The following is a 13864-nucleotide window of genomic DNA, read 5'->3' on the forward strand; positions in this document are numbered from 1 at the left end:
AAATAGTATCTAAACACCTTTCTATGTAGTTGTTCCTGTCAAGCCTCTGACTTGTTACCATGCCAGCCACCCAGGAATCAAACTTGGTTAAATTCAATGAACTAAACTTTGGGGAGGAAAATAGTTCTTTTGCCTCTGTATCTGGTTTGGCCTGATTTGCTTTTAGACTAAATATATAATCTGCCTCTCATGTTATTGTTGGGGCTTCCCAGGTATTGCTGGTGGTAAAGAACCTGCCTGTGAGTGCAGGAGACGTAAGAGACATGGGTTTGATCTCGTGCCCTGGAGGAGGGCATAGCAACCCACTCCAGTATTCTTGTCTGGAGAATTCCATGGACAGAGGAGGCTGGTGAGCTGTAGTCCATAGGGTCGCACAGAGTCGGACACGACTGAAGCAACTTAGCACACACATGTTATTGTCATAATGTGGGATTGAAAATTTTTTGCTGTAGTTACTAAAATCCATGGTTATTTAACAGGTAATTTGTACTCATTTGATTTTTTTTAGTGGAGATTAGTAAGATTTCTCTTGAGTTTGAGTAGGTAGAAGAATGAGCCTTCTTTTTTGATAAACCCCATTTGAGTCAATAAATTTTGGATAAGAAAAATTGTGCATAGCTTTAAGTTCACCTCTTGAGTGACATTGTTTTGAGTTGAATTCTGGCATTAATTAATATTTTATAATTATCAAGGAAGCCCTGAAAATATATACAGATCTGTGTCTGGTAGTATGTGTATGTTAATCACTCAGTTGGTGTCTGACTCTTTGCAACCCCATGGACTGTAGCCCACCATGCTCCTCTGTCTGTGGAATTCTCCAGGCCAGAATACAGGAGTGGGTAGCCATTCCCTTCTCCAGGGGATCTTCCCAACCCAGGGTTTGAACCCAGATCTCCCGAGTTGAGGCAGATTCTTTATCATCTGAGCCACCAGTTCCTGAGAGGACAGTGCTCAGAGTGGGATGTGTTTTGCAGTCACATTCTCCCCTGTTGGAGGAGATAGCGTTAACACTTTAATTAATGAAATGGGACAGATACTAACCTAGGGGTGATGCTTGGTATCTTCCATGTGATCATTGTTTTTTCCCTACCTCATCCTTATCATAATTGATTTTTTAATTTCATTTCTTTTTTTTAAATTTCTATTTTTAATTTTTTTTTTCTATTTCTCTGCAGAGGGGAGAAGTATATGGGACTGTGGCAAGATGATGTATGCCAAGGCAATGGTGTAGTAGTTACCCAGTTTGGTTTATACTATGAAGGCAACTTCCATCTTAATAAAATGATGGTGAGTGGAATGTTTTGCATATAGTTACGGTTGACTTTTTTAAACTCCTAGTCCTTAATTTTTAAGTCATCTTTTTATTAATGTTCCACCTTCCCTAATACAATTTTTCTTATCTTTTTTTTTAAGATTATGTAAGGCTTTGGAGGATGTGGCTACAGATACCCTAAGTTAGTTGTTACCCTAAGTTGCCCTATGTTTTATGTGTTGTGATTTTTGTTTTTTTTTCTTCACATAGGGAAATGGGGTTTTACTTTCTGAAGATGATACTATCTATGAAGGGGAATTTTCAGATGACTGGACCCTCAGTGGAAAGGTTGGAAACTTCTTTCTCTCTCTTAATAATCTTTTACTGATTTTTTTCTTGATCTTTAAAAAAGCTGGCCTCCAATAAAATTTACTTGTTTCAAGTGTGCATTTTAGTGATTTTTTAGTACGTATGCAGAGTTGTACAACCATTCACTTCAGTTCAGTTCAGTCGCTCATTCGTGTCCGACTCTTTGTGACCCCATGAACCGCAGCATGCCAGGCCTCCCTGTCCATCACCAACTCCTGGAGTCCACCCAAACCCATGTCCATTGAGTCGGTGATGCAATCCAACCATCTCATCCTCTTTCGTCCCCTTCTCCTCCTGCCCTCAATCTTTCCCAGCATCAGGGTCTTTTCCAATGAGTCAGCTCTCGCATCAGGTGGCCAAAGTATTGGAGTTTCAGCTTCAACATCAGTCATTGCAGTGAACTCCCAGGACTGATCTCTTACCATGATCCAGTTTGAGATCATTTCCATCAGCGTCTCCTGCCCGGTTATAGTCATTCCCTGGTTCTCCTTCCAGTCCCAGATGACCTCTGATAAACTTTATAGATTTGCCCTTTCAGGTCCTTTCATGTAGTTGGAATCATGCAACAAGGGTTTTCTTTTGTGTGGCTTCTCACACTTAGCATGTTTGTGAGATTTTTACATATTGTGGCATGTGCAGTACTTTATTCCTTTTTTATTGCTGAACAGCATCCCCAAACCACATTTTGTTTGTCCCTTCACCAGTTGATGGGCATTGGATTATTTTCAACTTCAGACTGTTTTCAACTTTAGGCTATTGTGTATAGTGAAGTTAACTACAACTTCTTTTCTTCTTTTTTAAATTGAAATATGATTGATCTGTAATATTGTGTTAGTTTCAGGTGTACACCATGACTACTCAGTATTTTTGCATAGGTTATTGCAAGATAATGGGTATAATTCCCTGTGCTACACAGTATATCCTTGTTGCTTATCTACTGTGTACATAGTACTTTGTGTCTGTTAATCCCATACCACTAATTTGTCCATATTCTATCCATTCCCATTTGAAAACCACAGGTTTGTTTTCTGTCTCTCTGAGTTTGTTTCTGTTTTCCGTTTCCACTTAAAACTTCTTCTGTGAACATGTGTTCTCATTTCTCTCAGGTGGATACCTAGTAGTACAGTTGCTGGGTTTATGGAAAATTGATGTTTAACATGTTAAGAAATGGCCAAACTATTTTCCACAGTGGCTGCATCATTTTATATTCCTATAGTCAATGTATAAGGATTCAAATTTCTTCACACCTTTGCCAATACGTTTTATTTTCTTTTTTTCCTCTTTGTCATTCTAGTGGATGTGAACTGAAACCTCATGGATTTAATTAACATTTCCCTAGTGACTAATAATCTCATTATAGACCATATCTTCAAGTACTTACTAGCAATTCATCTGTCTTCTTTGGTGAAATGTATATATTCAAATATTTTGACATTTTAAGAATTTACTTGTTTATAGCTTATTGCATTTTAATATCCTCTGTTGATTTTCTAATTTTATGTCCTCTCTTTTTCTTGATCAATCTAGTTAAGTGTTGGTCTTTGTTTCTTAGTCAATCCAGTTAAATGTGTGTCAAATTTTAGTATCTTTTCAAAGAAGCAACTTTTGGTTTCATTGTTTTTTTTATCTCTTATTTTCTTTCCCATTGATTTTTACTCTAATATTTAGTATCTTCTTGCTTTGGGTTTAGTTTGCTTTTTTCTAATTTTGTGAGGTAGAATTTTAGATTATTGATTTCAGGTCTTTTTTTTTTTTTTAATAATATAGACATTTACAGTTTTAAATTTGCCTCTAAGCACTGCTGTTGTAGCATTGCATCAATTTGGATAAGTTGTGTATTCATTTTTTACAACTCAATGTATTTTAACAATTTTTCTTGTTATTTCTTTTTCTTTAACCCATGGGTTATTTTCATATACTCTTTTTGCACATACGTGTACATATACTTTTTTTTAAGGATTAGGGACTAATTAAAAGTGAAAATGCCAACCATGTAGTGCTTTTTCTTTTTTCTTTTTTTTTTAATGCCCCCACCTTGATTTTTAAGACTGGAAGTACCTCTTGTAATTCCACATTTTCTCTACCATTACCTAGGGAACACTGACTATGCCAAATGGAGATTACATTGAAGGTTATTTTAGTGGAGAATGGGGATCTGGGATCAAAATCACTGGAACATACTTCAAGCCTAGTCTGTATGAGAGTGATAAAGACCGACCTAAAGTTTTGTGAGTAATGAGTATTAATTATGGATTAATTATTGAATGTTTTGAGTTGTCTCGCTTTTGTAAAAACTGGTTAATATTTCAAATGCAGAACAGGTTTTTAAAGTCTGTTTTTGTAAGTAGTGTATAACCCTGAATTGTAAACTGACAACTGCTACAGATAGCTAAATCTATAGTCTTATCTTCGATTATAGCCTCAGAGCATAAATGTTTAAACTGATGGAAGTTCTGTGTGCAGGAATAATCTTACTGTTAATGGTACAGGTATCCAAATTGATCGAAAGAGAACCTTTTAAAATGGAAGCCCTGCACAACTTGATTTTGAAAAGTAAAGATCAGCCCTATAGATACAATAAATGGAATAGTATACGCTGCATATATGGGGAAAATCAAGGTCTCTAAGTGTATTGTGTTCTTTCTCTAGGTTTTTGGCACGTTTATTTTCCTTTACTGATTCCAGCTTCTGCTTTGTTTTTTTATTTTGATAGCATCTCAGATTCTTTGTTTTCATGGGAGCATGATATACTTTCTGTAGCATGTTTATTCTTAAAGAGTATTTTTAGAACCCAGTGCATAATGTATTTTACAGTTCTCATTGTGAGATATGCAAGGCACAGAAACTTCTCTTTTTAGCAGGAATCAGTTTTTCAAAATCAATTCTGTAGAAATGTAGAAAGCAAAGGAGACAAGTCTGATGTGCTTCATACTTAACAGTTCATACACTTTAGTATCTAATAAACACTAAGTAGCTAAAAACCATCCCTTTACACTTCTTATTCAGTCTTTAGACAACAGAGCCACTATCAACTTAGGCAGCTTTTGTCATAGAAGTATTTATAGTTCGTATATTACTAGAAAGTTTCTGTTTCTTAGGATATTTGCACAAAAATAAGTAATCAATAAAAAGTTGACATAACCTTATTAGCAGGAAGCTTGGAAACCTGGCGGTGCCGGCTGATGAGAAGTGGAAAGCCGTGTTTGATGAATGTTGGCATCAGCTCGGCTGTGAGAACCCAGGCCAAGGGGAGGTTTGGAAAGCGTGGGACAATATTGCTGTGGCCCTGACCACCAATCGGCGCCAACACAGAGACAGGTGCGTGGATGCCTGCCCAGCATAGAGTCTGGTGGAAGATGAAACCTAAAGCGAGTAGGTTAAGGATTTCCACATTTAGGTTTTAAGGACAATTTAGAAGTCAGCGATGTACTTCTGGGTAAGGATGGATAAAACACGCCTCCCTGTGTCTTCTACTGAACTCAACTATTAATATAAAATGCAGGCAGAATACGTGGTGAGCTGTTCAAAACTCTGAAGAGTACATGTCAGCAGATTATTGGGGGAGAACACCTGAATTTAAAGTGCCACCCAACCAGGGAAAGTTTACAAGTTTTTTAACCTCCATGTTCCTCAGCTTGAACTCAGTATAACTTGAAACTAGAAGCACACACTGTGGTGTGGGGATCCAGAAAAACCCCTCTATTTCTGGCTTAAGATGCCAGAGACTCCTAGAGCTCAGAAAGAGTGGAGGAGGAACACTGGGTTTTCTCTCTCCTTCTCCACTTTCTCATGCTTCAGCCTACAGGCACTTCTGTGGCAGGACAGCGATGCACCAGCTGGAGCAGCCAGGAGTGCTTGGAGGAGCCAGGACTCTTACGATGTGGAGCCTTCTTCTCCCTTGATGGATCATCAGGTCCAGGAGTCAGGGCCAAATCTTACTGCTATGTTGGCTTCTCTCTCTGTCCTCCCACCACTTTATGGAAGTGGGTAATTTCAGGCTGAAAGACTTACCTACAGGGGGAATCAGAAAATGCTGGAGAGGTCATGGAGAGAGAGGAACTTTGGAAAGCAACCCTGATAAGTTGTTTATGAACTCCTGGATTCACCCCATACCTGTTCATGTGTGGATTTGATTCTAATTAGCTAAGCAGTCCACCTAGGTCCCAGACTGACACTTGAGTGGTACTCACGGAACAGACCCAGACAGGCCTGCATAGTCCGTGGGAAGTGGGCTAACACTGGAACCACAGCCCACAGACAGCAGAAACAAAAATATCAGCTGTTTGAAAGACTCCTAAGGTCACCTACACATTCAGTGATTCACTAGAGGGACTCATAATATGACTCAACATATAGTTGTACTCACAGGTAAGAGTTGTTCCAGCAACACAGTAAGGCTCCACAGCCAATCATAAGGGAAGAAGACACAAGCAGAGTCTGGAGGAATCCATGTGCAAGCTTCCTGTGCTCTGCCTCTTCTCTGAGGGGTCACACACAGCACACTCTCCCCCAGGCAGTAAAATGCAGCCACACAAACACAGTATTTCTGCTCAGTGAAGCCCATTAGAGATGAACTGCCCCAGGTATTTATGGGGACTGGTCACATAGGCATCTTAAGCCTGCTGCTGCTGCCTAGTTGCTTCAGTCGTGTCCGACTCTGTGCGATCCCATACATGGAAGCCAACCAGGCTCCCCCATCCCTGGGATTCTCCAGGCAATAGTACTGGAGTGGGCTGCCATTTCCTTCTCCAATCTTAAGCCTACCAGCTACCAAAATCCCACAGTCGCGGAAGGAAGCATGTGTTCACCGTAAATCACTTAGTTAATACAGTTTACGGGCAGCGCCACAATACCCTATGTTAGGAAATGCTTCATATTCGTATAGGGGGTTTGGTTCCCAGGTGCCACCCAAGCGCCAGCTTCATAAGCAGGTCTTTGTAAAGACAACAGTTTCAGTTCTATGTTTACTATGTTTTGGATGTCAACATCCTCAATAGGATATAAACAGGGCCCAGAATCTCATAGCGTAATACTCAAAATGTCCAGGAAATAAACCAGAATTACTTGGCAATCAAAGAACCATGAAAATCTCAACTCATTCAGGGGAAGATAATCAACAGATATCCATGACCCCTTAACCTAGATTTTGGAATTATATGACAAGAACTTTAAAGGAGCTATTATAAAAACATTCAAATGAGCAATTGTAAATATCCTTGAAACAAATGTTAAAATTGTAAGTACCTGCAAAGAAATAGAGGATATAAAGAAGAACCAAATCAAAATTTTTGAAATGAAAAATTAAGCAAAATTTTAAAAATCATTGTGTGGACTCAGTAGCAGATAGGAAACGACAGCAGAAGTCAGTAAACTTGAAAATAGACTAATAGAAATTATTTAAGCTGAACAACAGAGTGTGAAAAAAAAAAGTGAACAGAGCTCTAAGGACCTGACAGTCTAATATTTGTGTCCTTGGAATCCCAGAAGGAAACGAGAAAAATTGCAGAGCTGAAAATATTTGAATAAGTAGTGATTGAAAACTCCCAAGCTTGGTGAAAGCCCAACACATAAACCTGCACATTCAAGAAGCTGAACAAACTTCATCCTAGAAAAAACCAGATATCCATGCACAGACATGTCATATTCAAATTGGAAGAAAAAATCTTGAAAGCAGCTACAGAGGAATTATGCATTGCATGTATATGGCAATTTCAGTTCAAATGGCTGCATCTTTGTTGTCAGAAACCTTGGTGGCCAAAAGGAAGTGGCACAATGATTTGGAAGTGCTGAAAGAAAAATTACAGATGTACTTTTCATTTCTTTCTTTTTCTTATTTTCTTCCTTTTTCTTTTTCCTGCTTTTCTTTTCCATCTACCATTCTTCATATTTCTGTATGTAACTTGGCCAGTCACTTCCACAAGCACTGATTAGCATTTGAATCTAAAGAACTTTCTCATCCCTGCAGTATAGAAAGATTTGGTTTTGTTTTTTCCTGTATTGGGGATCAGTGGGAATTGATTATAGTGTTTCATTCATGAAGTTTATGATTTTTATCTCCTACTGTATCAGTGAAAGAAATGGAAACTCCCAGGATTGATTAAAGCTGTGGATGTGTCCTTATGGGATGTAGTTGGTCAGCCTTCGCTGATAGAGCCCCTGGGCCAAGACATTGAGACTTGAGTCCTCCAGTTAACCTTGGTTAACTTTTGTTGGGTATTTCCAAGAAGTGAGAATGAATGAACTTTTGTGTAAAACCACATTGTTGCCACAAAGATCTTATTTGTTCATTGATACTATTAAAATAGTATCAATGTTAATTGTGCACTGTTTCTAATTTCTCATTAATTGTAATCTAATGATAGAGTGCCAATACAAAAAATTTCAGTTGATGACTGGTATGTGTTTTATCTTAACCTCTTCATCCGAAGCTTCCCTTTACCCATTGTGTGCGTACCCCACCACCTGTTGTAGTGTCCGCATTATCCCCTTACATCTTGAGCTCATTTCCATTTCACCCTTTGCCCTTTGATTTGTTTTCCTTCATTCTTTAGCTCTCCCTCTCCCCTTTACTCCATTTCTATCATCACTAACAAGTCTGTCACCGGTTTTCTCTTCAGGCTATTACACATACTACATTACAGTATTTTACAACAGTATAACAGTATTTTTCAACACCAGGGTTTATATTGGCACAACATTTTCATTAATTTATTGTGGTTTGTGTGGAGTAACATTAAGTGCTATTTTGAATAACTTATATAAATCTAATATAGGACAATTACAAGTTATAAGTACATTTGTCTGAACACTGTGATGGTTGCTCCATTTCATCCTTAATAGAGCTTCATGTGCACTTAAAATTATCTTGCTTTCTTAAAATATATGATAGGCTTTCTTTTCCCTTTTTATAGTCCAGAGATACTAAGTCGTTCACAGACTCAGACACTAGAGAGTTTGGAATTCATTCCTCAGCATGTTGGTGCCTTCTCCGTGGAGAAATATGATGACATTAAGAAATACTTAATAAAGGTAAATGAGAATCGGAACCATACTGGTTTTGTTAATTAATGATACAACTAACACAGTATATCATTCATATGTACTCACAGCTTATTGTTACTCATATCCTGTTTTTGCTTTCTTAATATGTCTTTTGTTAATTCTCTGACTGCTAAGAACACATTTCCACCTGAAGATTGGCTGATTATGATGGTAGAAATTTATAAGTTTTGTAAATGTTCAAGGGGATCCTGGACATCTAGGGTCAGAGTTTAAAATGGCTTTCTGTTTGTAACATTAACAAACTAAAAGTTATATAAAGAAGGCACCCCACCCTCACCCCATGGTTATGCTGTCTTTGCTTCCTTCTCCAATCCTGTGAAATCAGACCACAGTTTAAAGTATGACAGGCATTGATGTAGGGTTGCAGGAAGGAGTATTAGAAGAAATCAAGGGAACTGAACAGTGACTGTTTCAACTCTCATTATTCAGTTTTCTGCAAGGTAACATTTCATGTATTTTTCTTGACATTTAAGGTATGTTATCTTTCTTTTCTTTTTTCCTTTGGCTGGGCCACATGGCATGTGGGATCTCAATTCTCTGACCAGAGATTGAACCTATGCAGTGCAAGTGCAGAGTCTTAACCACCGGACTGCCAGGGAATTCCCTTAGAACCTTTCTTTTAATGATGTTATTCTATATCAGTATCCAAAGCTATTTTTCCAAAATGTTAATAGGATTCTTTGATTAAGAATTCCTACTCCATATAATTTGGGTAGAATTAACGCTTTCAGAGAAGTTGAAGTATTTAAATATTCCTGGTCCAAAAAGTAGACTCTTGGCGCTTTGAAAATTGTTTATCCTTTATGAAATTGTTTATTCTGATTGTTTCCGCTGTTGGTGCACACTGACTGGCTGCATTGGTTCTCTCCTGCTCAGGCCTGCGACACTCCTCTGCACCCGCTGGGCAGGCTTGTGGAGACTCTGGTTGCAGTGTATAGAATGACATATGTGGGTGTGGGAGCCAACCGCCGGCTACTGCAGGAGGCTGTGAAGGAGATTAAGTCCTACCTGAAGCGAATTTTCCAGCTGGTGAGGTGAGAGAGCTTTTCATGTCAGCAGGGTGTGGAAATACTAGTTTACACTCATGCTTGGATGGCTTCACCCTGAATCTAGAGATTACAGCTTTGCGAGGAAAGCTGTAATCATGAATGTTCCTCTTTATTGCAGAAATTATTCATCAGGAAAATGGTTTTATGCCATAGATCCTTCAGTAGATTAGTGAAAACACATTTTTACTTTGTGTTCATAGCCATTGTAACTTATTTCCTTTATGTCTTTCTTACTCATTAAGTATAATAGAAAGCTAAAAATAAATTTTTAATACCAATTTTGGTGTGACATATAGGAGTCTTATTTGGAGTTAATCTCTAGGCAAAGTTGTGTCTCTAAAACCTAGCCTAACCTAACACCTGGAGAAGACAAAGTCTAATAGGAAGTTTTATCCCCGAGCATTTATGTTTCGTGAGGCTTCCCAGGTGGTGCAGTGGTGAAGAGCCTGCCTCCCAGTATAGGAGATGCAAGAGACGCAGGTTCAGTCCTGGATCGGGCAGATCCCCTGGAGGAGGAATTGGCAGCCTACTCCAGTATTCTTGTCTGGACAACCCCATGGACAGAGGAGCCTGGCAGGCTATAGTCCATAGGGTCGCAAAGAGTGGGACAGGACTGAGCACATATACACTCATTAGCTACATTGTTAATTTTATTATGTAAAAAGCATTAGTTAAGACTCTTAAGGGAATTGGCATTTTCTTTTATAATTGATATGAAGTTTGATTTAATTGGTCCTTAAGTGGATTAAATAATGGAAATGTGTTTTTACTCTTTTTATTCACTCTAGAGGTGTAACTGTATAATGATTGTTTTATTCTTCCTTAGGTTCTTATTTCCTGAGCTTCCTGAAGAGGGCAGCACAATTCCTCTCTCTGCCCCTCTGCCGACCGAAAGGAAATCCTTCTGCACTGGAAAGTCAGATTCCAGATCTGAATCACCAGAGCCAGGGTGAGTAGAGCTGGGTGGAGATGGTGAAGAAAGAGGATGGGAACCAAGTGATCTTATGCAGAGAATCTCAGGGAAAATTCTTTTCTCTAGATCTGTTTCCTTCTTTTTAAAATAGTTTGGTTGGATTAGGTGATCTCTGAGGTTTCTTTTAGGTCTCAAGTTCTGTTAGCCAAATGCCATGAAGCTGTAACCACAGATGACTAGGCACAAAGGCTGATGAGCAAAGTAGATCATTTTGCCACAGTTCAACAGAGAAGTCAACCTTAAAATGTAAACACAGTGGGCTTTCATTTAGATTTTGAGCCTATGAAAAGAATTCACAGGTGACCCAAGACAAAACTCTGGGGCCATAGGTAAACTTCTCATGTTAACTCCTTACGTAAAAGAAGTAATAGAACTGCTTCTTTACTCAAAATTTTCCACCTTTACTTTCTACTTCTAGAAAATGAAGCTCCATGTTTGATTCTATATTCAGTTTTAATGTTAAGGGTTCTCCGCCTCCCTGTGATGTTTTGTAGCTATGTGGTAACAGGTTCTGGGTTACTGCTTCCTGTACTCCTACCTCGGCTCTACCCACCACTGTTCATGCTGTACGCCCTGGATAATGATCGTGAGGAGGACGTTTACTGGGAATGTGTTCTCCGGCTAAATAAGCAGACAGACCTTGCTCTTTTGGGCTTCCTTGGGGTGCAGAGGTCAGTACAGTAATTATGAATGGGAGCTAGTGGTTTTAACTCAAAATGCAAACAGCATTATCAGGAATTTGGTACTTTGATATTTAATTGAATATATGGTTTGCACTTATTACTTATTGCCTGTCTTTAGCAAAATAGTGATATTTAAAAATCTTTATTTCTGAGAATCTTTAGATGTGAGTTTGAAATCTGATTATTCTTCTGAATATATGTAAATAATTTGAGTTTTTCCTGACTGATATTTTGCAGTTCTTCGAAGCCAAGTACATACATTCACATTTTCAGAAAAAGTTAATTGTATTCAGTCTCTTGCATTCTTCTTTCCCTTCTTTTCTCTTCTCTTTCCTCCCTCCCTTCCCATCTACAATTTCTAATTAAAAGTTTAGAAGTGCCCTTTTTTATTGTAGGGCATTGTTTCCTATAATCTAAGGAAACAGTCAATAATTATACTTTTTAGAAGTGTTATGATGAAGCTGATTACCACAGCACCCAATAATTATAGATTTGTGCTATTAGAAAAAAGAGATTGAGCCTTAATTGGAAAGTAAATTTTTTCAATGGACTGGTTCAGTAGTAAAAACTAAGTAACTGAAATAGTTATTTTAAGTGGGGACAGGAAAGTCAATTTAGTCATTAACTGTTTTTATGGGGCTTAATCTACCATAAGACACAAACACATATTAACAACATATGGATTCCATTGTAGGAAATTTTGGCCAGTGGCCTTGTCAGTCCTTGGAGAGAATAAAAAGGTACAGTGGATTTTGGTTTCCTTAGCAAATATGCTTTTGTTTGGTGTGGGGGATTAGCAAAAAAATTTCCATTTTACTTTGATAGTATAGTATACAATCGTAAGTTACTCACTTAAGACACGCATTCTGTGATTGGTGTCGTTTATGTTTATTGTCACTGCAAAAGACAGCTTTCTTCTTTGACCTTTATCAGTCCTTTTTTTTTTTTTTTTGCAGGTTTTGCCAACCACGAAAGATGCTTGTTTTGCCTCAGCTGTGGAATGTCTGCAACAGATCAGGTGATCTCTGCTTTGTTGAAAATTACATAAATCAAAGGAGTGGTTAGTTTACTAAGATATTGATGCGATCTTATATTTACCTAAACTCTAGTCCCTCCACACCCAACTCCCCAAGATGGTGTCAAACTCAGCCTGGATATCAGAAAAACTCTTGAGACATTTGGGTTACCTTTTACTCTACAAGGCCCTTGCATTTTCAGAAGTGGTGAAGAACCTACCCAGAAATTTATCTACATAATCATATCTTTAGCCAAAGGGAAATTAAGCTTCTTACTCAGAGAAGAGCATGTATTAGGACAATAAGGTTCCATGTGGGTAAAAGGAGGTGATCTATGACTTAGTGAATTCTTTCATGTGAACCATTCATAGCTGGAGGCTTCTTTCCTCAAAGAATCATAGGCTTACAGAGGTCATCCCTTCTGGTGACTCCTTTTGCCTGATGTGTCCAGCTTAAGGCACATGAGCCCTTAGAGTATATTGTCAAACAATGTCAAATGGCTCTACTAAGAAAACAACCATAGGCTATATTTTGTCATTTATTTCTAGTTTTTAATTGTTTCTTTTGTTTGTTTGTTTACAACAGCACAACGTTTACCCCATCAGACAAACTAAAAGTCATCCAGCAGACTTTTGAAGAGATCTCTCAGAGTGTCCTGGCATCACTTCAGGAAGACTTCCTATGGTCCATGGATGACTTATTCCCTGTTTTTTTATATGTGGTGCTCCGGGCCAGGTGACCAATCTCTTCTAACTTAAATAGATTCAGAAGTAGGACATACATAAGCAGAAGTAACTCAATATCTCTTTCTCGTTGGGGCAGGATTAGGAATTTAGGCTCTGAGGTACACCTCATCGAGGATCTAATGGACCCATATCTTCAGCATGGAGAACAGGGTATAATGTTCACTACTTTGAAGGTAAAGTATAGATATTATTTAATATTTTGTTAAAATCTCTCCTTCATTTACAATATTGTGAATCTTTCATTAACCACCTTCTTTTATATAAAATTTTAATGCAAACAGCACATATTGTTAATATTTTAAAATATATACTATATTAAAGAAAATAGAATTGGTCAGTCTCAAAATACTAAAGCAAGTTATCCAATCCTCTGACTCAGTAGGTCTGGAATGATGCTTAATCTCAACCTGTGTGTTTATCAAACATGTTGGTGATTCTGATTACACTTGTTTGTGTACCTTATACTGATCATCAGCATATTCTAAATGTCCAGTCAGTAGTGGCTTAGCAAATTAAGATATTTCTGCTTAATAACAGATGTTAAACAGCTTGAAAAAAATGTTTTTGTCTGTTTTAGAATCAGAATTTTACAAAGTTTTATTTCTACTAATTACAACTAGACAAAGTAGACATGGGATAGGATAGGGGGACTGGAAGAAAATGGGAAAATATGAGAGCAGCTGATTTTGTTGAGCGCTCAGTATTCATAAAGGA

The 13864-nt window shown here is 37.9% G+C and overlaps 1 protein-coding gene across 5 annotated transcripts in view; it reads left to right on the plus strand.

The window, feature by feature from the left end:
• Positions 1 to 13864, plus strand: part of ALS2 (alsin Rho guanine nucleotide exchange factor ALS2) — a 67913-nt gene that overhangs the window by 52616 nt on the left and 1433 nt on the right. For 3 of the 5 annotated variants that reach the window (XM_086345859.1, XM_086345862.1, XM_086345857.1), the window contains 12 exons: positions 1176 to 1287; positions 1523 to 1600; positions 3716 to 3849; positions 4772 to 4939; positions 8533 to 8650; positions 9560 to 9717; positions 10559 to 10681; positions 11200 to 11376; positions 12083 to 12128; positions 12345 to 12406; positions 12990 to 13139; positions 13227 to 13323. In XM_086345859.1, coding sequence (XP_086201985.1) covers positions 1176 to 1287; positions 1523 to 1600; positions 3716 to 3849; positions 4772 to 4939; positions 8533 to 8650; positions 9560 to 9717; positions 10559 to 10681; positions 11200 to 11376; positions 12083 to 12128; positions 12345 to 12406; positions 12990 to 13139; positions 13227 to 13323 — 1423 coding nt within the window. The remainder of the gene's footprint in view (positions 1 to 1175; positions 1288 to 1522; positions 1601 to 3715; positions 3850 to 4771; positions 4940 to 8532; positions 8651 to 9559; positions 9718 to 10558; positions 10682 to 11199; positions 11377 to 12082; positions 12129 to 12344; positions 12407 to 12989; positions 13140 to 13226; positions 13324 to 13864) is intronic. The other 2 variants (XM_086345861.1, XM_086345860.1) reach the window with 1 other exon arrangement.

This window comes from Bos grunniens, chromosome 2 (genome assembly GCF_055505025.1).
Source record: "Bos grunniens cultivar Pamir isolate PY7600 chromosome 2, Bosgru_T2T1.0, whole genome shotgun sequence".
Taxonomy (NCBI): domain Eukaryota; kingdom Metazoa; phylum Chordata; class Mammalia; order Artiodactyla; family Bovidae; genus Bos; species Bos grunniens.